Source organism: Crocuta crocuta, unplaced genomic scaffold, assembly GCF_008692635.1.
Source record: "Crocuta crocuta isolate KB4526 unplaced genomic scaffold, BGI_CrCroc_1.0 scaffold65, whole genome shotgun sequence".
NCBI lineage: Eukaryota > Metazoa > Chordata > Mammalia > Carnivora > Hyaenidae > Crocuta > Crocuta crocuta.
In genome coordinates this window covers 416,731-441,176 of record NW_027530683.1, presented here as the reverse complement: position 1 = coordinate 441,176, position 24,446 = coordinate 416,731, and the positions used below count along the sequence as shown (strand labels likewise).

General features: G+C 38.7%; 2 protein-coding genes across 3 annotated transcripts; one reads left to right on the top strand and one right to left on the bottom strand.

Annotated features, from left to right (window-relative positions):
• Positions 1-754: 754 nt before the first annotated feature.
• TRAPPC6B (trafficking protein particle complex subunit 6B) lies at positions 755-12,215 on the bottom strand. Of its 2 annotated transcripts, XM_077769193.1 has the most exons (7): positions 11,800-12,215; positions 6,987-7,054; positions 5,921-6,038; positions 4,851-4,934; positions 3,532-3,625; positions 2,088-2,137; positions 755-1,025 (listed from the first exon to the last, which is right to left on the bottom strand). In XM_077769193.1, exons 1-6 carry the CDS (start codon positions 11,878-11,880, stop codon positions 2,106-2,108), a joined length of 477 nt encoding a protein of 158 aa, XP_077625319.1. In that variant the 5' UTR covers positions 11,881-12,215; the 3' UTR covers positions 755-1,025; positions 2,088-2,105. The 2 variants fall into 2 exon arrangements, with proteins under 2 accessions (XP_077625319.1, XP_077625318.1); XM_077769192.1 differs by having other exon boundaries at positions 755-2,137; positions 11,800-12,210.
• A 4,560-nt stretch (positions 12,216-16,775) lies between these two features.
• PNN (pinin, desmosome associated protein) lies at positions 16,776-24,203 on the top strand. Its single transcript, XM_077769191.1, has 9 exons — positions 16,776-16,963; positions 17,638-17,709; positions 18,107-18,175; positions 18,896-18,968; positions 19,073-19,167; positions 19,331-19,406; positions 20,589-20,744; positions 20,825-20,963; positions 21,706-24,203. The coding sequence occupies exons 1-9, from the start codon at positions 16,851-16,853 to the stop codon at positions 23,133-23,135; spliced, it is 2,223 nt and encodes a 740-aa protein (XP_077625317.1). The 5' UTR covers positions 16,776-16,850; the 3' UTR covers positions 23,136-24,203.
• The last annotated feature ends 243 nt before the right edge of the window (positions 24,204-24,446 follow it).

Sequence of the window (24,446 nt, the reverse complement as noted above, 5' to 3'; positions counted from 1 at the left end):
CTGAACATCTCTTCATATACCTGTTGGCCTTATGTGTATCTTCTTTTGAGAAATATGTTTAAATCCTTTGTCCATTGTTTAATTGGGTTATTTTTCTGCTATTGAGCTGTAAGAATTCCTTATATATTTAAGTATTAACCCCTTAATAATACATGGTTTGCAAATATTTTTCCCATTCCATAGGCTACCTTTTCACTCTGTTGTTTCCTTTGCTGTATAGCAGCTTTTAAATTTGATATAGTTCGTCTATTTTTGCTTTTGTTGCCTGTTTTTCATGTCAAATCCAAGAAAATATTGCCAAGACCAACATTATGAAGCTTCTCCTCTGATTTCTTCTAGGAATTTTATAGTTTCAGGTCCTAAGAATCAGTCTATAATCCACTTTGAGTAAATTTTTATGTATGGTATAAAGTAAGGATTCAATTTCATTCTCTTGCATGTGGATATCCAATTTTCCTAGTAGCATTTGTTGAAGAGGTTATTAAATTTTTTTTCCATTTTCCTTTATAACATTGTATATTTTTTGAAAAGGCCTTCTCTACTACAAAATGATAAAACTAATCTTATATCTTCTTTAGCACTTTCTGATTTTATCATTTTACATGTAGACCTTTAAGTTCTCTTCCCTATCCTCCTGAGAAAAAGAAATTCAATTCTCCCATATTATTTCTTGTATAACCTAACTCTCTCCTTGCCTCAGCTATAAGAGACTTCTTTTTGACTACAAGTAACAAAATACAGAACCAAAAGTGGATTGACCAGTATAAGGAATTTATTATCCCATGTAACAAAAAGTCTAAAGGTAAAGCAGTTCCAGGATTGGTTAATTCAGAAGCACAATAAAGGTGCCTTCTATCGGTGCCCCTGCTATCCTCAGTGTGATGACTTTCATCTTCATGCTTGTCTTCTCTTGGTTATCAGATGGAAGACTGAGATGACAGATATACTAGATGAACACTGACCTAGCCCATTGAATAGACGTTGTCCAATGAATGTTGGTGTGGCTAAGCCAATTATCCACCCGTCTGCTCTTGGGAAATAGTAATTAGGGAATAAAAATGATGTTAGAACTTTCACCAATCCTTCCACTCATGGGGGAAAAAGTTGAAAGTCAAGACTGTAACAGGAGTAGGTATAAAATTCCTTCCTAAAATGTCTAATATTTTTGGCCCTGGAGTCACAGAATTCACACTTAAACTAATCTATATTTAATTACATTAATGGGGTTCTCAAGGACTGAATTCTATTAAAGTAAAACGAACTTTTTGAGCAATTTTGGTGGTTAGATATGATATATATATATATATCACACACATAATACACAATGTATATAATAAAATTTTCACAGGCATAAAAATTCTTAATAGAAATAAATTATAATAAAATAAAAAATGTTTCATTTAGTGTACTGTTTGCTTTTCTTAAATAACTAAAATAAATTCATAAAGCAAAACCAAAACTTGGCCATCTTTACAGAAATGATTGATTGATTGATACATATTTTTTTTAATTAAAAAATTTTAATAATGTTTTATTTATATTTTTGAGGGAGAGAGTACGCACATGTGATCAAGTGGAGAAGGGGCAGATAGAGAGGGAAACACAGAAGCCGAAGCAGGCTTCAAGCTCCGAGCTGTCACGAACCACGAGATCATGGCCTGAGCCAAAGTCAGACACTTAACCAACTGAGCCACCCAGGCACCCTTGATGCATACTTTTCTTAATGCTAATTTATCAAACCCTGAGTTTTGCTTTTCTATCTGTGGTTAAATACATACCACTCTAAGCAAATATGAAGGTTTAAAATAAGGGTTCTACATCTTGGGGTTTAGTTATTTGAAATCAGATTTTCATTCTGAATAGTTTCACTAAAATCTGTTATTGTAGAATGTGTTTTTATCTGTTTTAATGTGGTCTGGTTAAATTAATAAATGCAACCTAACTCCTGGTTAAGAGTGTATCTTTCATTACAGAAGTTAGCAAATAGCTTATATCAATACAAATATCCAACAATGTAATTAAATCACTGCTACTTGAAATACTTTATACATGAATAATTTATCTCTTTACACTTGTTGAAGCCTTGCCTTGCATTTCAGTATGTTTTATAGCTTCTGTATCATCACCTGAAATTTACCTAAAAAAAGAAAAATGAAAAATCATTCCTTGATTTTAGGTACAAAGAAAACAAGCCTAAACATCAATTTTTTATTCTATTAGAAAGTAGTTTTGGGGCGCCTGGGTGGCTCAGTCAGTTAAGCGTCCGACTTCGGCTCAGGTCGTGATCTCACAGTTTGTGGGCTCGAGCCCCATGTTGGTATCTGTGCTGATAGCTAGCTCACAGCCTGGAGTCTGCTTCAGATTCTGGGTGTGTCTCTCTCTCTGACCCTACCCTGCTCAGGCTGTCTCTCACTGTCTCTCTCTCTCTCTCTCTCTGTGTCAGAAATAAAACATTAAAAAAAAAAAAAAAAGAGTAGTTTCAATGAAGAAATCTGCTATCTCAAACAACTTTTCACAATACTCAGTAAGGTCAATTTAATATTTTTTTAAAAATTTTTAATGTTTTATTTATTTTTGAGAGAAAGAGAGAGAGACAGCGTGAGCAGGGGAGGGTCGGAGAGAAAGAGGGAGACAGAATCTGAAACAGGCTCCAGGCTCTGAGCTAGCTGTCAGCACAGAGCCCGATGCGGGGCTTGAACCCATGAACTGTGAGATCATGTCCTGAGCCGAAGTCGGACGCTCAACCGACTGAGCCACCCAGGCGCTCCGGTCAATTTCATTTTTATGAGATGATTTTTTGTGAATAGGTAGGTGTCTTTGCTTCTCCTCTTTGTGATTCCTACCTTTTGGGTATTTCACTGCTAATTATCATTGTGAATAAAAAGGAAATACAGTAATGCTCAAGTTTATACTTGGTTGATAAGTCTGGTGAAAACATCTTTGAAAAGGAGTTTAGCAATAAAAGACTAGTTGGCTTTATATATAATAGATGTATTCTAAAAAACTTTTTTTAGTGTTTATTTTTGAGAGAGAGAGCATGAGCAGAGGAGGAGCAGAGAGACAAGGACAGAGGACCCAGGCTGACAGCAGAGAGCCTAATGTAGGGCTTGAACTCATGAACCAGGAGATCATGACCTGAGCCAAAGTCGGATGCTTAACTGACTGAGCCACCCAGGTGCCCCTAGAAAACTGTTTTTAAAAACGACATTTTCAATGCTATAGGGAAATCTGCTATCTGAAAAGAATAATGCAGAAATTTTCCTTTAACAATCATCACTTAAGCTGTCTTATAAATTTTGGGCTACTTTAGCCTACTTTCTTAAATCATTACCATTATGAACTTAAAAATCTTTGAATATGAATATAGGGATGCTACATACTACTACATTAAATGTTAAAACTGATAAAAGTAAAACAAAATGGTTTTAGCATTTTAAATTTCCTCTAAGTTAACAAAAACAAACAAAAAAACTAGACTTGAATAATAATCACTAAAAATAATCACATTTAAGAAATGTGAATTCAACTTACAGGCAGGCATTGAAGACACTTCAGCTGTTACAATACTTTTTATCCCCAAGTTCGATAAGCCACCTCTGATTAAGCCACATGTAAATGCCAAATACTGAAAGGAACAAAAATGTAAAGAATATTAAGGATTTTACTAAGAAAGCAATGCTATTGATAAATATGACATTTAGTCAAGACTTGCTATTAATAAGTCATTGCTGTTTTTAAAAAGGCTGTGGAAGAAATTTTTACATTATTGAAAATTATGTAACTTGTTAAAACAAGTTCCCAACTTCTTGGCAACTAAACCATGGACACATGACTTGGGTGCTCCAGTCAGGGACCCTGAGTCTAGAATGAGTGAAAAAACAAGCTGGAAACAGATTAGAATTAGTTCCAAAGGCAGCAAACGTGGCTTGTGTCTGTTAGTGCAAAGGACTCTAACTAGACCCTGCCTGAGGAGTGACTTGGGCTGTCTTTCTGGCGGCTCTAACCTTCTACAATTTGTGCCTGCCTTCTGAGCCTTCCCATCAATTCCATTAAGTTTTTTGCCCCCTATTGAATCAGAGTTGGCGTCTGCTTTCTACAACCAAGAATCTTGATTTGTTCAAGACTTACAGCCAACCTGCTATAACAAAGAATTATCCCATTCAGAATCTCAACAGTACTAACGTGGAAACTCTTATATGGAAACAAAAAAAGGAAATGGGGCTAAGCTATTGCACAGAAAGCCAGACAAGAACAGTAACTAAAAAATAAATTATCCGAGGATACTATACATATAAACTCAGGTGAGTAATTTTGCACAGCTAATCCCAGTTTTATAAGCTTGACTATCTTTTCTGATATATCTAGGCTAAATTCAATAATCTAACATTAATCTACATTTCAATGGCATTTTATTATAGTGCTTAATTAGTCATCATAAACCTACTCAGCTGTCGGTCAATACAAATTATTTTAGTAGGATGAACACCTGTCTCCTATTTCATAGACAAGCACTCAAACAAAGCACTTTATCTTTTTTTTAATGTTTTTTTTTTTTCTAGGAGAGAGAGAGAGAAACAGCGTGAGCAGGGGAGGGTCAGAGAGAGAGGGAGTCACAGACTCTGAAACAGGCTCCAGGCTCTGAGCTGGCAGTCAGCACAGAGCCCGATGCGGGGGTCGAACCCACAAACCACGAGATCATGACCTAAGCAAAAGTCGGACGCTTAACCAACTAAGTCACCCAGGCGTCCCTCAAACAAAGCACTTTAAAACCTATCTGAAATTCAAAACTCTGTTGTGGTTGGCAATGTATCTTCCCTATGAAAATCCCAATCTTCTATTCCATTAAATACCTTAGATGCATGTTCTAAATACTGTTTTCCTGCAGACATCTGAGTAAGCAGACGAAATTTGTTGTCCTGAAGTACATAGATGCCCTGTTTCAAAAACAGAAAAAACATCCAGAGTCCATGTATTCTGTAGTCCTTAAAAATTTTCTCTTCAAGACAATTTAAGAGGTCTTTTTAAGTTATTAACACTCTCCTTTCCACTGGTCAAATTTCTTTAAATGAAGGAGGTTTTGCAGTGTGTAGGCTTAAGAATTGTTGAGAACTTTGTAAAACTAATATTTATTGAAAGCTTTAAGATACTATAGATACAAAGATGTAAAAGATAGTTCCTACCCTTAAAGAACTCAAAGGAATCAGAAATACATGTCCAGGTGCAATTAACAGTTATATATTATTAGCTCATATCTAGAAGGTCAATTACCAGAGTCACTTCCTCTCATTAGCATTTCAATACTTACAAGGTAAGATTGATATTGTTATATGAAAAAATTACAAGTACTAGCAACTACTAGATACATTATTTTCATTTTCTAATATTTAATCAAAATCCACTCTAAAATATTTCCTTGAATTTTATAAAATAAATCTATTTAAATGTATAATTTTCCACACAATCTATTACATTTTATTTAAGAAATTATTTTAAGAATAGAAAAATGACAGCAACAAATAATGCAAGAGTTACTTAAGAGTTAAATATGTCCTATAAATTAGACATCCGAAATTACTCTAAAGACAAATGTGATATATTTGTGGTTCTGCATATAATCATCAGTAAGTAATAATAACTAAGGAACCAAATCCTAAAACCTTTATCATCCTGACATTCTGCTACTTTTTAAAAATGTCAGATCACTTATTTAATTGGGGGAAAGAAATAGCTATCATTACTGATAATTATCTGTTTGTTCTTATTCACAGTATCCTATTAGAGAAAAAAAGTCATGATGTATTAATAACATGTAAGAGAAACATGTTTTATTTTAAGGTTTTTTTGGTAATAAATAACTAAAATAGAACATTTATATTAAGTCAAAGGTTTTTAAAAAATAGTCCATAATTTGTGTAAATACCTGATGATTTGTCCTTAAATTGTCGATTTGTTTCTTGAACACTGTAGTCCAAAAATCTTTACAAATGAACTTCATGATATCTAATTCATCCTTGAACCTTGCAGTATCTTTTGTAAACCTAAAAACATCAACTAAAAGTAATCAGTATTTTTCCTCCAAAGAAAGCAGGAGGGTCACATTACTCACTAATTTTGAAATGCCAGAACAGCACTGAACATCTATTGACAGTCATAAAGCGATAAGCACCAAGCAAAGGACATCTCATTTCAATTTATATCCTGTTATGTAATTATGGTGCTAAGATTAGTCTAATAGTAAGCTTCAATTTTAAGTAAAATTAATTCTAGCACACTAAAAAAAAAAGCTGAGCATAATCATGGTATTGTTATATAAAACATAACCACAGTTCACCTATTCAAATAATGAGAAAGGAATAAGACCTTAAGACTTGCTCTATAAACTGGAAAATTAGTACATACATTAACATAAACTCTAAAGAATTTCCATCCTTTGGATTTAAACAGAAAGCCATTTAGGTTAAAGAACCTACTAGACCTTAAGTAGAAAATGCAACAAGATTTTATTATTTTAATAAGCTTTTTAAAAAATGTTTATTTTTGAGAGAGCAAGCAGGGGAGGGGCAGAGAGAGAGGGAGAGAGAATCTTAAGCAGGCTCCATGCTGTCAGTCCATCACCCAACGTGGGGCTTACACCCACAAACTGTGAGATCACGACCTGAGCCAAAATCAACAGTCAGACGTTCAACCAACTGAGCCACCTAGGCACCCCAAAAATGCAACAAGATTTACATAGTTGTTTCAGTACACCAAAGTTTTTAGGAAAAAAGTCTAAAATACAAATATATCTTTTCTTCAGATATTAAAAGTTTTATCTGAGTTAAAATGGCATCAGAACTAAAGAGAAATTTCAATCTGTGAGTTAAAGAACAGAGAATAAAATTTAGAAATTAAAATTAAAGTATTTCAAATTTTATGCAATCTTTTGAAATGGATCATCTTTGTTTATAACCTACCTGGAAGAAAATTTTCAAATCCATACTGCTCACCTTTCTATCAATCCTTGTCCCACTCGAAACCCCATGTTTTCCAGCTTAGTAATACAGCGTCCATTTTCCTATTTTAAAAAATAATTGTTTTGAATATTTTTAGAATGCCAGAATTTTAGCATTCAAAAACTGTTTTATGGTGTTGACTAAAAATATAAATGCATTTATACTGTTTTTGAAATATTTTAAGAAAAAGTGAATTAGAAGTTATATTTCAATTTTCTTAGTACTAATCATTTCATAAGGCAGTAAGGTAAACAGGGAACTGTTACTACTTTTCAGAAATGCCAAAGCCTCTGCCTACTTACTCTCTCTACAGTTTTCTTTTTCCATTTTCAACTAGTCTTCTCTCCTCAGTTATAAAAATGAAGTCAAAGTATCACCTTTCTATCAGTCGTTCCCTTTGGGTGGTCATTAAATTCTACTGTTCTGGCTTCAAAATGTCTCTTAGAGCCACCCAAGCTTTCCAGTTCTCAGTGTGTCTTAGTTGATGATCCTACCATCTTATGCCAGAAATCATGAAATTGCTTTGGTTTTTTCTTTGACAATCTCATCTAGTCTTCAGACTTTAAATACTACCCTATGCTGAAGACTCTCAAAATCCTCTGGATCAGCTACAAAGCTCTATAGACTCCAGATTTCTCTACCCCTCAGGTCTCAACCTTCTACTCTTTTTCACTCACATGGGCTCTAGCTACATTGTTCTTACTGTCCTTGAATATGCCAGGCATGCTCCAATCTCAGGGCTCCTGCATAGGAACTCTTCTTCCAGATATCCACATGACCAATTCCCTTGCTTCAAGTCTTCACTCACATGTCATCATCTCAGTAAGGCCCATTTCCCCCTCTTTTTTTTCAGGTGTACAATATAATCACCCATCCTCCCACCCACCCACATCATTGAGGCTCATTTTTACTATCTTCTTTATTTTTTTTATTTTTTTATTTTTTTATTTTATTTTTTTTATTTCTAGGCGAGAGAGAGAGAGACAGCGTGAGCAGGGGAGGGTCAGAGAGAGAGGGAGTCACAGACTGAAACAGGCTCCAGGCTCCGAGCTGGCAGTCAGCACAGAGCCCGACACGGGGCTCGAACCCACGAACTGCAGGATCATGACCTAAGCGAAAGTCGGACGCTTAACCGACTAAGCCACCCAGGCGCCCCTTTACTATCTTCTTTAAAACTACATTATTCCCCTTCAGAAATTCTCTATTCTGATGATTCTCAAAGCATGCCCCAAGACCAGCAACATTAGCATCACATAGGAACTTACAAAAGCTGTAAATTCTGAAACCTAATTTATTGAATCAGAAACTGTAGGTGTTGGGTCAGTAATCTATGTTTTAAAAAGCCCTCTAAAAGTGGGGTGCCTGGCTGGCTCAGTGGGTAAAGCATGTGTCTCTTGATCTCAGGGTTGTGAGTTTCAGCCCCACGTAGGTGATTCTGATGTCCTATCCCTTTTCCCTGCTTAATTTATCTCCAAAGAACTTCTTTCACCTTTTAACATACTATATATTTTACTAATTTCACAATGTCCATTTCCCTCCATCCCCACCCTCAAGAATACAGCTCCAAGACAGGCAAGGATATTTGTATAATCTGGAGCTTGTTTCCACTGAGACGTACACCATAGGCCTCATTATTTGTTAAAGTTTATTCTAAGGAATGATGTACTCTACTAATGAGATTGTGACAACTAAATCTGTACTTTTATATTACAGACTTAATGAGATACAGCCATCTAGAGGTCCCACAGCTCCATCAAATAAGGCATATTAAAAATGATATTTTAATGTCCTCTGCGCTGCCTCTAAAATTTCCTAACTTCATTAACAGAACCACTATTCACCTAGTTACCCCAACCAGAAAACTGCCATTTACTTTACCTATTTATTCTCAACCCTTCACATGAATTGCAGTCCTGTGGAGCCTATCATCTGCATGCTTTCAAAATCCATCTTCTCTCTCTATCCTTACGACCTTAAGTTAGCCCTTCACTTTTTCCTCCTGGTTTCCAGTTAGTGCTTTCCCAATTATCTCCTTGTCTCTAGTTTTTCCTTCCTTTGATTTATGTCCTATATTTCTGGTACAGACTTTCTAAAAAACAAATCATGTTATTTCTCTACTGAACTGTTTAGCACTCTCTCCTCTGTCTTCAAAATAAAGTTCAAACTCCTTAGCATGGCATTATGTGCCTTTCCTTAAATGATCCTGTCTAGTTAACTAGAGTTACTAACAGTCACATATCCACAAACATCTCTCCTTCTTCCACTCTGAAATTTCTGCAGCAACTCCAGAGTTCTAAGCGTTCTACTGCCCCCATGCCTTAGCACGTGCTGTTCCACAGACTCTATATCCTTTGAGTTCAGCTCAAATATCACATCCTCCTAAAAGCCTGCCTTGACACTCCTTTGGGCCCTGTGTTGTCATAACATTCTGCACAAAACTACTGTCACAAACATTCGTTTTTGTTATTCTCCAACTCATTTCAAAACATGCTCACGTGAAAACAAACAAACAAACAAGCATGCTGAGGTAGAATAAGTAACCTGTAAGTTTTGTGGAATAATCTGATGTTTTGTAGAATCACCCAGGAATATGTTGATTAGCAGGAACTATGTTTATGCAGACATGCTCAAATACTTTGATCACATAAGCTTTTGAATTATGCCCTACTAAATACCTTTGATATTGCTACTTGTTCATTCACTTTGGCATCTGTGAATGCGTACTAGAGAGTACCAAATTTTTAAAGAAAATTAAACTTGAGAATATTTTATCTATTAACCTTTTAAAAAATCTATTCTCCATAAATTGGTAAATCTCCAATTACTCAGTTTTAAAAAACTTAATTCCTCTCCAAGTATAGTTTGAAAATCATTGATTTGGAGGGTAAAAACACTGGTTCTTTCCTTTATTTCACTTCAAAATTCATCTATTTTGTTTATTTAAGCAATCTCTACACCCAATGTGGGGCTCGAACTCGCAACCCAGATGTCAAGAGCCACATGCTCCACCAACTGAGCCAGTCAGGCACCCCCCTTTATTTCACTTCAAAACTTAATGAGGTTTTGAACTTCTGAACTCTGAAAAGGTATATAAAAACTACTGCTTAATATCAGGATTATGTGTCTTTCTTCTGCATATGAAAAATCTGAAATACACTCAAAACAAGAGACAGTAACACAATGAACCCGCATATNTTTTTTTTTTTTTTTTTTTTAAACCAGGCTCCATGCCCAAGTTTGAACTCAAGAGCTTGAGATTAGGAATTGCACGCTCTACAGACTGAGCCAGCCAGGCACCTCTGCCACCTAACTTTTTAAAATCCTTTTGGCTTATATGCACTTCCAATTCCCCATTATAAATAAAGTACAATAAGAAAAGAAAGGTATTATTAGTTTATTTATTTATTTTTAAAGTGTTTGTATAGTTATTTACTTATTTATTTGGCTTCACAACCAGCACAGATCCACAGAGCTTGAACTCACAACCCAGCATTTTATCATTTATTATTATTATTTTGAGAGACAGCACGAGCAGAGGAGAGGGGCAGAGGGAGAGAGAGAATCCCAAGCAGGCTCCATGCTGAGCTCTCACTCCTATACTTAACTGAGTCCTTGAGATTCTACCTCCTATTTTACAAACCATTCTCTCAGCTTCAGTCTTAATTCAGATCTTCATCATCTCCTGCCTGGACTCCTGAATTAACAACTCTTCTTACTACAAAGATCTCTCTCTAACCTAAACACTGGATTATCTTTCTAAAATGCAAATGGACAATGTCATTGCCCTCTTTAAAAATTCTCCACTGAGAAGATCAAATTTTTAATTATACAGGACTCTTTCCAATTTCAGCTGTTTAAACACTTTTCACTCTTCAATCATTCAGTCTAGTCACAGTGAAATATTTATGCATATTTAAATACACCACACTCTTTAATACACCTGTGCCTTTCTTTAGCCACTTTCCACCCCTCTTTATCAACAGCATTATACAAAGGGCTTCTGACTTGAGCATGACTTTGAAATATCTCTTTCTTAATATTAATTACAACTCCATGATTCTATTCCTAATTACTACCCAATACATTAATTATTCATTGAATCCCTATTCCCCCAATGACTGTGATCTTATTTAGCACTGTGTCAGGCTCACAATACACACTTGATAAATATTTTTAAATGATTCAATGAGTGAATGAGGATTCCCACATATTAGAGGTAACCTCCAGGAGAATGGAGTCATTGTTTCGTTCATTACTATACTCTAAGCACACAAAACCACCTCTGACACATAAGGGCACTAAATAACAATTTTTTGAATTAAATTTGTTTCCTAATTACAGTAATGCCTGCAAACTTTGCTTCAATCCTGAATTTCATTAGCCTTCTGTCTTCGAGAAGCGTGATGCAATACTGAGGATTATGGAGATGGGGTAGGGGGAGATTCTCAAGTATGTCCTGTGGTAGCACTGGAAGTGACAGAATTAAGTAGGGGGTGCCAAAAACAGTGTTGCAATTAACCCTGCCATAAATCATGGTAGCGACAAAGCTAAAAGTAAGACATTCTGTGACCTGCAGGAATCAGATCTGACAGTGGGCCAAAGAAAAGTGTCAAGCAGGAGGTGCAAAAGAGAAGAGAATTAAAGTCTGACGACAGCTGACAGGTTCTAGTTTTAGGATACTTGGAGGTGGACCAGTTTGTTTACACTTCGGGAGGTTTGGGGTGGCGATAGCACAGGGGTTGAAGAACTGAGAGGAAACAAAAAGTATCACCGCGAAAGGACCTCAAGGGCTTGTGGCAGCACTCACCACCTCCCCCTGCTCCGCGGACTTGTACACTCCAGACACCATCTCGTTATGTAGAAGCAAAAACAACGCCTCGTCCGCCATTTCCTGCTTATTCTTCCAGACCCAGGATTTCGGCTCCCGCTTCGGCCCGGCTCAAGAGTTCCGGCTAGCGCCCGAGCGATACGGACTGTGGCGCCGCAGCTCCTTCAGTCCACAGCCCGTCCCTGGTTGCTAGGAGACCAGGAATTCGCTCCGCTTCCCCAAGGCTGGTACAAGAGTGAGCCCGGCACCGGAACCGGGGCGAGCCCCCCCCAGGGCCAAGAAGCCCTCAGGCTCAACGACGGAATCTGACAGCAGCCGGAACCAAACGGAGTCAGCCGAGACCCTATCCGGCCCCTGGGCGGGGGGCGAAAATCAACTTCCGGTCCCCTCTACCCCGGCATTCCGCCAGCTCTATGATCACAAGTTCCTTCTCCCGGCTGAACTGCTCACGTGAAGATTGGATAAAGGTTCCTCCTCCAGATGATATCAGAGGCGGGAGGGGTGGGGACCGCATAAAATAAGACAAAAGGACCTCCCGCTGCCATCTGTGTGTTAACTAACTAGCTGTGTGTTAGAACTGACAAGAATTAGCTTCATCAAAAGCTTTTATCTCTGCTACATGTTTCACAATAGGGAGAAAAGTTGTAAAGAAAGTGAATAAATCATTTTTTCAGGCTATAAAGTTTAGATATATTGAGAAATTATCCCAAACCATTGTGGATTAAGCCTGGGTATGCAAAAAGATTTAGAGTCATTATGACCACAAGGAAGTTTACTGGAATGGGGTATAAGGGTCAAAGAGAATGAAGTAAGCAAAGACCAGGATGTACTTGAAATAAAATACAGGGGCACCTGGGTGGCTCTGTTGGTTAGTCGGACTTCAGCTCAGGTCATGATCTTGCGGTTCCAGGCTCTAGATTGACAGCTCAGAGCCTGGAGCCTGCTTCCGATGATTCTGTGCCTCTCTCCTGTCCCTCCTCAGCTTACGCGTCTGTCTCTCAAAAGAAAAAATATTTTTAAAAAAGAAAAGAAAAGCAAGCTCACTGTGGGAAGTAGTTCATAAGAATCTATGGCAGATGTGGGATTTAACTACTAAACAGATGATACATAGATCATATGCACCTCTTAAATTTGGCAAATTCTGGCTTAAATGTGTTGCTTAGCAGTGATTTTTACTTCAAAATTCACAAGGAAGATTTCCCCCCAATTAATGTTTCCCCAAAATTAACATTGAGTTTCCTCAAGTTGTTAACAATAATCTCTCAATTCTCCATATTCTGTCATAGAAATTTAAGATCATGTTCTGTTATGCCCGAATCGCCAGTCCCCAGAGACCTCCAAGGAGCCGGCACCAATGCAAGAACAAAAGGGTCTTTATTACAAGCTCGAGCAGGGGCTCACCTGTCTACCCGCATAGCGGCAGCAAAGTGAAGCCCTGAACAGTGGCAAGCAGGGTTTTTATGGGGGAAGGCCGGGGGTGTTACCGTGCACAGGTTGTATGTTTTGCATCATTACAAAGGCACCAATCATAATTGTACAATGCCCATAGTAACAGCATAGTAACAGTTTTGACCATTCAGTATCTGCAAGGCGTCTGTTACATTTGGCGGGACCCAATCATGACCTTTGAGAGTCTTTTAAAATGACCAATTATGAGGCGGGCTCAGAGAATCTACCTGGGGCTCCTGCAAGCGTGATTGATTGGCAAGTTTGTACAAAGTAACTACCTGCAGTTCCCAGCCCTGACTCATCTCCAAGACTACATGAATGTTACACATTTCTTTTGATTGGCAGATCTGAGGGCTGTCCGAGGATAGATTCAGCAGAGGCTTTTCCTGGAACTGGGACTACGTGCAGCCTGAGGTTGTTTCTAATGGAGGACTTAATTTTAGGCTCCTCAGTTCCATAATTAGGATCATGGTACCTTTTTCTTTCTTTCTTTTTTCCACATGCCCTTTTCACTTTTTTTTTTTTTTAAGTAGCCTTCATGCCCAGTCCAGACCCCATCACAGGGCTTGAACTCAGGACCCTGAGATCAAGACTTGAGCTGAGATCGAGTCAGAAGCCCAACTGACTGAGCAACCCAGGTAACCTGGTTCAGTTTTTAGAGCATTACATAAAAATTCCGCCTAAGCCTTTGAAAACACTCAACAAGAAAACCACAAGCCCAGAATGGAGTAATTTATGTTAGGCCTGTCACCAAACTGGAGCTTAATAGTTAAACTACTTGCAGTCCTAAACTCTACCAGAAATGAAATCTTAACTGGTTGGTTATGAATTTTTCTGGTCAGCACAAATAAGGTAACCTGTCACAGAGGTCCTCTCTAACCCCCAAAGATAGATGTAATAATCCACGTTAGAAGCCCTTTTTGTCCCCAAAGGAAGGTGACCCAACCTCAAATAATCCTTTTTGTCTGTTTATGATTTCCTGGTCCTATTTCTAAAAATCTTTACCTTTTTGTAGCTTTTTGGAGCTCCCCTCTGCTTGCCAGATGGGATGCCGCCCAACTCATGAATCAATTAATAAAGCTAATTTGATCTTTAAAATTTATTGTTTAGTTTTTCTTATTTAACAATAGTAGTGTAAATTTGAAGATTATTTTGCAACCATAATCTTATTTTTTCCAGCACTAATATTTCCCATATGTGAAATCAGGTCCTTTATGTCCTGACGGCATTCTCCCATCATCATCACCATCATCAAAGAAAAGGAGTCCAAGCCCACTTTTGAGGTCAAAAAGTAGCCAACTGACCAACTTACTAAGGTTGACTTCTCAAAGAATAACATGGGGTTCTTAGAAGATTTTGGAATTGAGAGGAAAACGAGTATTTATTGAGCATCTACTAAATATTGAACACAACCCCCCACCAACTATCCTCTATAAAGCTGTGTTAAACTGTCCAGAATCCTAGTAAAGGTCCTATGGAAGTAGGAAAAGATCAAATGGTTTTGGTTGCCTCTACAACCATTTTCTCATGGGGGCACCTGGGCGGCTCAGTTGTTGAGCATCCAACTTAGGCTCAGGTCATGGTATCTATCTTCCGGCTCTTGAGTTTGAGCCCCACATTGGGTCTCGGCTGTCAGTACAGAGCCTGCTCCAGATCCTCTGTCCTCCCCACCTCGACTCTGTTCCTTCCCTGCTTGCACTCTCCCCCCTCCCAAAACAATTTTTTTTTTGATAAAATAAAAGCATTTTCCCATGGAAACATTTTACATTTGGTGGTTAGGATCTACTATTACCACATTCTCAGGCTTCATGTTCAATCTATTACACACCTTTGTAGTAGGGATCATTGAGATAAGTATGTTTATAATCAGAATTAATTTCCTATTTATCAACTCTTATCCCTTTTACCCAGTTTTACTTTTTCCCCCCATAGCACTTGTCCATTTCTTTTTTTTCTTTTCTTGTAACCATCCCTTTTTTTTTTTAACATTTTTATTTTATTTCTAGGAGAGAAAGAGAGAGAGAGAGCGTGAGCAGGGGAGGGTCAGAGAGAGAGGGAGACACAGACTCCGAAATAGGCTCCAGGCTCTGAGCTGGCAGGCAGCAGCACAGAGCCCGACGCGGGGCTCGAACCCACGAACTGCGAGACCATGACCTAAGCGAAAGTCCGGACGCTTAACCGGACGCTTAACCTTACGACTAAGCCATCCAGGCGCCCCAGCACTTGTCCATTTCTAACATGTTTTGTAATTTACTTAATTTACATGTTTTGTAATCCAAGCTCCTTGAAGACAAAGATCTTTTTGCAAACTATCCAAATGCCTAGAAAAGTGCCTGGCACATTAGTAAGTGCTCAGCAAATACTTATTGAATGAGTGAATAAGTACATGAATGATTTTTGTTCCCTAAAGAGCCTGTCTTCAAACTCCGCATAAGCAGGAACCACAGCGATCTTGTTCTAGGTTTTATCCTAAGAGCCTGGATTACTGCTGATGCAGAATAGGAGCTTTTAAAGACCGACAAATTAAAATGGTAACCAAAGTTAAATACTGTTATCTAACGTTTGGTGCAAGGTTGATTCCCGGCTAATAGACGATGAGAACCAAGATAACTTATAACACTGTTTCTCAGGGAAATGTTTTCTGAGCTGTAATTTGTAACTGTATTTCTGGAACAAAACGGTTCTCATGTTGGCTGGGGACACAGAGCAGAACCATGAGCTAGAAGACACTGTCTTACACACACAACTAACGACAGGGCCGCTACTCCAGGCCCCATGTTAAACTAACCAGTTGTATAGGCCAAGCGTAGAGAATACCTCCAGTGTCTTCGTTGGTCTGATCGACCAGTGATTCTTGGCTGTCATGACCTAGAGATAAAGTATCTCTAGATTCAATTTCCTTATCGGTAATAACAGGCATCTTATTCAAGCTTTTGGTGTGTGAAGGACAAGACACGTAAAATGTTCCATACAGTATCGAACAAATTGTTAGCTATTACGATTAGTGGCTGATCATGTTCATTTTTTGCTTCCCTCGGCTCATTTTGGTTGAACCCAACGAAGGGACGCCTGCGCCACCCTTCCAACTCCTCTCTGGGCATGCGCACCAACAGAACGGCCGCACCCTTTCCTGATCTAAACGTTTGGAGGGAAGAGGGTAAAATAGACTCGCCTCCATCTCACTCTGATGTGATTAGATGGTTAAAACGATACAGAGCGAGCACGTCATATCACAAGTTAAACGAGCTGGAAAACTCGGCGCTCCGTGCCACAAGAGCAGGCCCCCGAGCCGGCGTCCTCGAGGACCCAGGGACTCTCAAACGCGCCCCGGCTCTGCGCTAGAAGCGGGGCCCCACCACCAGCTTCTAATTGGAGAGGGAGGCAACCGCCTAGAAGACTTCTCATTGGCCCGGGGACGGAGGCCGGCAGCTTCTCCCCCTTCCGGATGCTGAGTGGTTGAGGCCGAAAAACAACGCCTACAGTCATTGGCTGGGCCCTGCTGTCAGTCCTCTCGCGTCTCGCGGCGCGACACAGTCCGGCGCGGCCTGTAGAGCAGTCTCGAAGCCTGCTGCAGAGAGAAGATGGCGGTCGCGGTGAGAACTTTGCAGGAGCAGCTAGAAAAGGCCAAAGAGAGCCTCAAGAACGTGGATGAGAATATTCGCAAGCTCACCGGACGGGATCCGAATGACGTGAGGTAAGAGGCGGATGAAAAACGCCGGCTCCGAGAGGTAGCCAGCAAGCTGAGGTGAAATGGGGGCGGGAAGGGCGGCCAGCCCTGAGAAGGCTAGAACATCGAGGCCTGTTCCCGGGCCGGCGGTAGAACCCCTTCCTGGACGAGATGGGGAGTCTCCCAGGTCCTCGACGTAGCTCTCGGGGCTCAGGTGCGCGAGGAAGGAGAGTGGGTCCTAGCTCTGCCGGGATGGCTTCCTGCCTTGTTGAAGGCCCGGGCTGCCGATTCCCGCCCTCGGCCCAGCAGGCCCGGAACTGCAGCACAAAGCCCCTTCCCCATTTGGCGGCTACCTGGCCCGGTGCTGGCCCCGAGGCCCTCCTGGGACGCGGGCCGCCGCCTCTCCCCCTCAGGCTTTTGCCCACGTGCGGCTTCCTTGGGAGTTGGCGAAATTCGGGCCTGATCCAAGCTTGTTAATGTGTAGTGGCAACGAGGTCAATATAATTTCTGTAATGCTGCTCTTGAAAAAACAAGGGAATTAAAATAGTACTTCCTGCCAGGTTTCAAGCACGTGGGTTTGAAACCATATATTTAGAGCTTTTGTGGTTATTTTTCTCTGATGTACCGCATCCGTGAGAGTGTTTGGTAACATTAAACGAGTCCACATACGGTTTTCTTACTGGTTTGTAAATATTTTTTAGGCCTATCCAAGCCAGATTGCTGGCCCTTTCTGGTCCTGGTGGAGGTAGAGGACGTGGTAGTTTATTGCTGAGGTAAGATTTTTTTAGGAGTTAATTTACATGCTAAGACTGTACAGACTTCTACTAAATTAAGCATTGGTCTAAACAAGATTCGTGGTAGGGCCAATGTCAGAAGTGTTTGTTTTGTTTAAAGCTGTGATCAGCTGTAGTTTTCTGTGTAGTTATCTTGGTACTTCATTTATATGCAAAACTAGAGACTGAAGAATACATTAACTGCCAGTTTTGTGTAAACATGGCTTATTTTTATAGTTTTTAAAATACTGCTAAAAAATAGTGTTTGGAGTGAATGCCCATTTAAGGTTACTATAATTAGAAGGGTTTTTAAAAATTCAGTTAAACTATTTTGCTAAAGAGAAATATCATTTATCTTAAATTTCAAGTGTTTTGTGTTGCACATTTTTAATTGCAGGCGTGGATTCTCAGATAGTGGAGGAGGACCCCCAGCCAAACAGAGAGACCTTGAAGGGGCAGTCAGTAGGTACGTTGGAGGAAAAGGTTCTGAAGACATGCTTGTATGCTCTGTTTTCCAAAGTAGCCTACAAGTATAAGTATTTAATGAATGTTCAGTTGTGGTAAGTGAGTAGTATACCACTTCCCTTGAGTCTATTCCCTTTATATTTGACTGAACTAAGCCAATGTCCCTCAGCACTCAATTCTTCACTAACAGTAACAGAAATTTTACCAAAGTCAAGATGAGAAGAATAAGACTGAAAAAATAGTTTGTGCCACCTTTCTGTCTTGTACTATAAAACTTTAACCACTTGAGAAATACGGGACATCAACATTTGGACTGAGCATTGGTGACACATTTTCTCCTTTTACTACCAGAGGAAAGAGTAGAATGGGATGGAGATTGATAAAATAAAAAGAGACTTCTAGAAATAAGTCATAGTAAAAGTAATTACTTCACTTTGGTATGCACTTAAGTAAAACTTTGTAGTGGTCCTTTAAAATTCTTTCTCCTTGGGGCATCTGGGTGGCTCAGTCGGTTGAGTGTTTTACTTCAGCTCAGGTCATGATCTTGCAGTTCGTGGGTTTGGGCCCCGCGTCGGGCTCTGTGCTGATTGCTACCTCAGAGCCTGGAGCCAGTTTCAGATTCTGTGTCTCTGTCTCTCTGACCCTCCCCTGCTCTTGCTGTCTCTCTCAGAAATAAATAAAACATTAAAAAAAAAAATTAAAATTCTCTCTCCTACATTAGGCTGGGAGGGGAGCGTCGGACAAGGAGAGAATCACGCCAAGAAAGCGACCCAGAGGATGATGATGTTAAAAAGGTAATTGAGATAGAGGATGGATATGGTATTTCCATCTTTGTATATTTTGGAGTGTCACTCTTGAATATGCTTGTTAAATTACTGAGATTTGTTTTCTCTTGCAGCCAGCTTTGCAGTCTTCAGTTGTAGCTACCTCCAAAGAGCGCACACGTAGAGACCTTATCCAGGATCAAAATATGGATGAAAAGGGAAAGCAAAGGTATCTTTAGTTTTTTATGTGTGAAAAAATTCCTGCCAAGTAATGCAATTTTAGGAAAATTTATCTTTAAGAATTGTTCAAGTGCCCATAGAATGTTTCTTTTAGGAAATAGTGGACTTAAATGAAGTGGAACCTACTGATAATTTTTTTTTCTGTTCTTTAGGAACCGACGAATATTTGGCTTGTTGATGGGCACTCTTCAGAAATTTAAACAAGAATCCACTGTTGCTACTGAAAGGGTATTTACAATTTTCCTTTGCTTTAAGTTATCAAAGTAGTTTTTACATGTGCTTGAAGAATAAAAATGCTCTCGAGACCAAATTGGAAACCTAAAATGAAGCTGAGAAAAAACATAAAATTTTTTGAATTTGTTATATTTTTACATGGTCTCTTTGAGATCCTGTGAAGTAACAGAATGAACTTCTCTCTGTAGTGCCAAGAGCTTTGGTCTATGACTCAAGAGAACCTGAGTTCTGATCCCAGCTCTACAGTCTCATTTTGTGATCTTTGACAAGATTCTTCGTTCTTTTCAAACAAGGAAGTTGAACTCAATCAGCACTGTAGTTCAGTAATTCTAAATAGCACCCTGGAAGCAAAAGCCTAAATATACCTGCCTTCTACAGTTTATTTAACTGTGCAATCTTGGTAGTTTTTATTATTATTTTTTTATGTTTTTATTTCTGAGAGACAGGGAGGGAGAGAGAGAGAGACCAGGTGAGCAGAGGAGGGTAGAGAGAGGGAGACAAAGAATTGAAGCAGGTTCCAGACTCTTGAGCTGGCTGTCAGCACAGAACCCAAAGCGGGGCTCGACCCACGAACCGTGAGATCCTGAACGGCACTGAAGTCAGACACTTAGCCAACTGAGCCACCCAGGTGCCCCTAGAAGTTTTTATTTTATTAAAGCTACAGAATTGTGCCCTTGGTGTTGAATACTAAGTTAATTGTTTCTCAAGGGAGAATGTGGTGGGAAGGGAGTAACAATTCAGTTATAGATTAATAAGGTTTTATTACAGCTTTTATATGTTAACTTCCCTAGGGAGTACAAAAGGCTTGAAAACATGTTCAAAAATAGGATGTTATTTCTGTCACCTCTGATTCAAGAGGAAGAATAACTAAAGATAACTTAAAAAGACAGCTCTTTTTTAGGTTAGTTATGAAAGAACCTTATCTAAAAGTTATGTTAAATGGAACAGTTATTGATAGTATGGTTAATGTTCTTGATATTTCAATTTTTACATGGAAAGGCTTCAGTCCATATTTCCTGAAAGAGAAATTGGAATTAGCTAAGTAGTGTGAATTAGCTGGTATCATGAATTGCAAGTATGAAAACTGTACAGATAACTTAGTAAGATGTAATGTTAGTCATATTTCATGTAATCAGGATATGAAATTAGTTTCTAAAGATAATTGTTTATTTTTAGCAAAAGAGGCGCCAGGAAATTGAACAAAAACTTGAAGTGCAGGCAGAAGAAGAAAGAAAGCAAGTTGAAAATGAGAGGAGAGAACTGTTTGAAGAGAGGCGTGCTAAACAGACAGAACTGCGGCTTTTAGAACAGAAGGTTGAGCTTGCGCAGCTGGTGAGTAGTAGTTTGGAATTGGAATTCTAAGTGGTAATCCTTCATGTTTACAAAAACTTGACCTTTTACCTTTTCTTTAGCAAGAAGAATGGAATGAGCATAATGCCAAGATAATTAAATATATAAGAACTAAGACAAAGCCCCATTTGTTCTATATTCCTGGAAGAATGTGTCCAGCTACCCAAAAATTAATAGAAGAGTCACAAAGAAAAATGAATGGTAAGTGCACGTGTAAAGGTCCAATGAAATTTTTGTAATGAATAAGGTGATATACTCGCACATATACCTTTGTTTCCTGTAATTGTGTATCAGTAGTTGATTTTTTTTTTAAAGATACTGTAGAAGGTAATGGGTTTGAAGCAGGAGCGTCTGTTTGATTTATGATGGAATTTAGCCTGAAACTTACCATGTTTTAGGCAGTGTTTACATTACATATATTGTTTAAGTATCTGAATGAGATGATTTTTTTAGCCAGATACAAATGCTAATGAAACAAAAAAGTAAACATTGATATAATTCATACAAAGTGCATACATGGAAGATTAGACACTGCTGAGAAGATGATTTAGAGGATTACTGTTTTCCTGGAATCAGAAAGTTAATACATATGATAGCATATGATATGATTATGATATGCATAGCATATCATAATTTTTTTGATAGCATAAAAATGATTGTATTCAAAGAAATTATACTCTTATCCAGCATAAAGTAAAATAACAAAATTGTTTTTTCATCAGTTGGTTAATGTGGTATAGTTGCCTACCAATAATAGATTAGGTTATAGGTTTCTGGGGGATCTTTGCTTGTGTCATTTTATTTCAGTTTGTAATTACTTGCTATAATCAGTTTTGTGTTGTTACTGCTTTACAAAAAGACATTTAGATAAGCTCGATGACAATTTGTGACTGTCAAATTGTGAGTTTGAGGATTAATTATACGTGTATATTTTTATCTTTAGCTTTATTTGAAGGTAGACGCATCGAATTTGCAGAACAAATAAATAAAATGGAGGCTAGGCCTAGAAGACAATCAATGAAGGAAAAAGAGCATCAGGTGGTGCGTAATGAAGAACAGAAGGCGGAACAAGAAGAGGGTAAGGTGGCTCAGCGAGAGGAAGAGTTGGAGGAGACAGGTAATCAGCACAATGATGTAGAAATAGAGGAAGCAGGAGAGGAAGAGGAAAAGGAAATAGGTATAGTTCATAGCGATGCGGAGAAAGAACAGGATGAGGAGGAACAAAAACAGGAAATGGAGGTCAAGATGGAGGAGGAAACTGAGGTAAGGGAAAGTGAGAAGCAGCAGGATAGTCAACCTGACGAAGTTATGGATGTGTTAGAGATGGTCGAGAGTGTCAAAAATGTAATTGCTGAGCAAGAGGTAATGGAAATCAATCAAGTTGAAAGTGTAGAACCTTCAGAAAATGAAACTAGCAAAGAACTGGAGCCAGAGATGGAATTTGAAGTTGAGCCAGATAAAGAACGTAAATCTCTTTCTCCTGTGAAAGAGATTGCCTGTGCTCTAGAAATGGAAAATGAGCCTGAGGAGAAAGAAGAGAAAGAATCTGAGCCTCAGCCTGAGCCTATGACTCACCTCCAGCCCCTGCCTCAGCCTCAGCCTGAGCCTCAGCTTCAGCCTGAGCCCCAGATCCAGACCCAGTCCCAGGCCCAGACCCAGTCCCTGCCCCAGTCCCTGCCCCAATCCCAAGCAGTACTTCAGCCCCAGCCTCTCTCTCATCCTGAAACTTTGCCATTAGCTGTTTTACAGCCACCAATTCAGGTTATTCAGGAGCAAGGGCATTTACTACCTGAAAGGAAGGAGTTTCCTGTGGAATCTGTAAAACTCACTGAGGTGACAGTAGAGCCAGTCTTAACTGTACATCCAGAGAGCAAGAGCAAAACCAAAACTAGGAGCAGAAGTAGAGGTCGAGCTAGAAATAAAACCAGCAAGAGTAGAAGTCGCAGTAGTAGTAGTAGTAGTTCTAGTAGCAGCTCAACCAGTAGCAGCAGTGGAAGCAGTTCCAGCAGTGGCAGCAGTAGCAGTCGAAGTAGTTCCAGTAGCAGCTCCAGCACCAGCGGCAGCAGCAGCAGAGACAGTAGCAGCAGCACTACTAGTAGTAGTGAGAGTAGAAGTCGGAGTAGGGGCCGGGGACATAATAGAGATAGGAAGCACAGAAGGAGCGTGGATCGGAAGCGAAGGGATACATCAGGACTAGAAAGAAGTCACAAGTCTTCAAAAGGTGGTGGTAGTAGTAGAGATACGAAAGGATCAAAGGATAAGAATTCTCGGTCCGACAGAAAGAGGTCTATGTCAGAGAGTAGTCGATCAGGCAAAAGATCTTCAAGAAGTGAAAGAGACCGAAAATCAGACAGGAAAGACAAAAGGCGTTAATGGAAGAAGCCAGGCTTTCTTAGCCTATTCTTTGCAGCAGAAGATTTCTTGATGAGTAAAAGGATTACCTTTCCTTATAAGGAGGATGCTGCCTTAAGAATTGCATGTTGTAAAAAATCTTTTTGGAAAATACAGACTGTTTGTTTACCAGACATTCTTGTACTTTTTGCATAATTTTGTAAGAGTTATTTATCAAAATTATGTGAGGTTCCAAAATATGTAAAAATAATAATAATAAAAAAAGATTAACATCCCTTGTCATCTTTTTTAAATATCCTATACTCTTCAGTAAGAATCTGTATATTTTAATAGGTAAATCTTTAAGTCTGTTCCCTTCTAATTCTGTACCATACTTTGCCTTTGTAGAAATAAATGTGCATTTCTTTCATTAGTTTTGGGATGTCCTCGTTGACACTTGTATAATAAATACCCTCTTGATATCATTTTCAGCTTTTATCACTAGTTACTGAACGTGATTAGAATGTCTTTGAAGGTTTCGTCACTTTTACTTACTTGCCTTAGATGATTATTTTGAGTTGTCAACGTCAGATCTTTGCAGTTTTCAGGGGGAACATAGTTTTCAAAATCATTTACTATTTTTTTTAATCTAAGCATTTCCCCCTGTTTCTCATATAAATCATATATTTGGTAGATAACTTAAAACAGTATGATTTGGTTGGCATTTTCTTCAAGATTATGGGAGCATCGTTCTTTTGTCTCCATGGTTACTTGTGTGATATAGCATATACATCTATTGAAGAAAATAATTATTTTGTAGGGGAGGGAGGTAGAAAAGTATACTCTAAACTTGGTTTTTGAGTTTGTGGTCTTGTCTTAACTTTTGTGTTGGCTCTAACTGAAACATGCCAATATGTGTTTTCAAGAGTTTTTGTTTAAGTATTGTATGAAAGTTTACAGAATGAAGGAAGTTCATCTACACTTGAATCTGTAAGCAAGATAACACACAAGTGTACCAAGTGATTAACTTTGTTGTTTTATAAATTTGTATGAATTTGGAGTATCTGTTGCCATTACTATACATGTGCAAATAAATGTGGCTTAGACTTGTGTGACTGCTTAAGACTAGTACTTGTATTAACTTTTTGATGCTTTTACACAAGAGAGCACTTTAATTGCAAATGGCCTTTGAGTTTATAACATTGACTAGTTTTAGGCTTGACTGAGTATTTATTATTTCTTCCCTTGACAAGTAAATGGTGACAGTGAAAATGTCAATAAGTATTTCCAGAACTATAAAAAATAAGAGAACATGTTCAAGTACTCTTTAAAAAGTCCTTTCTTGGAATAATT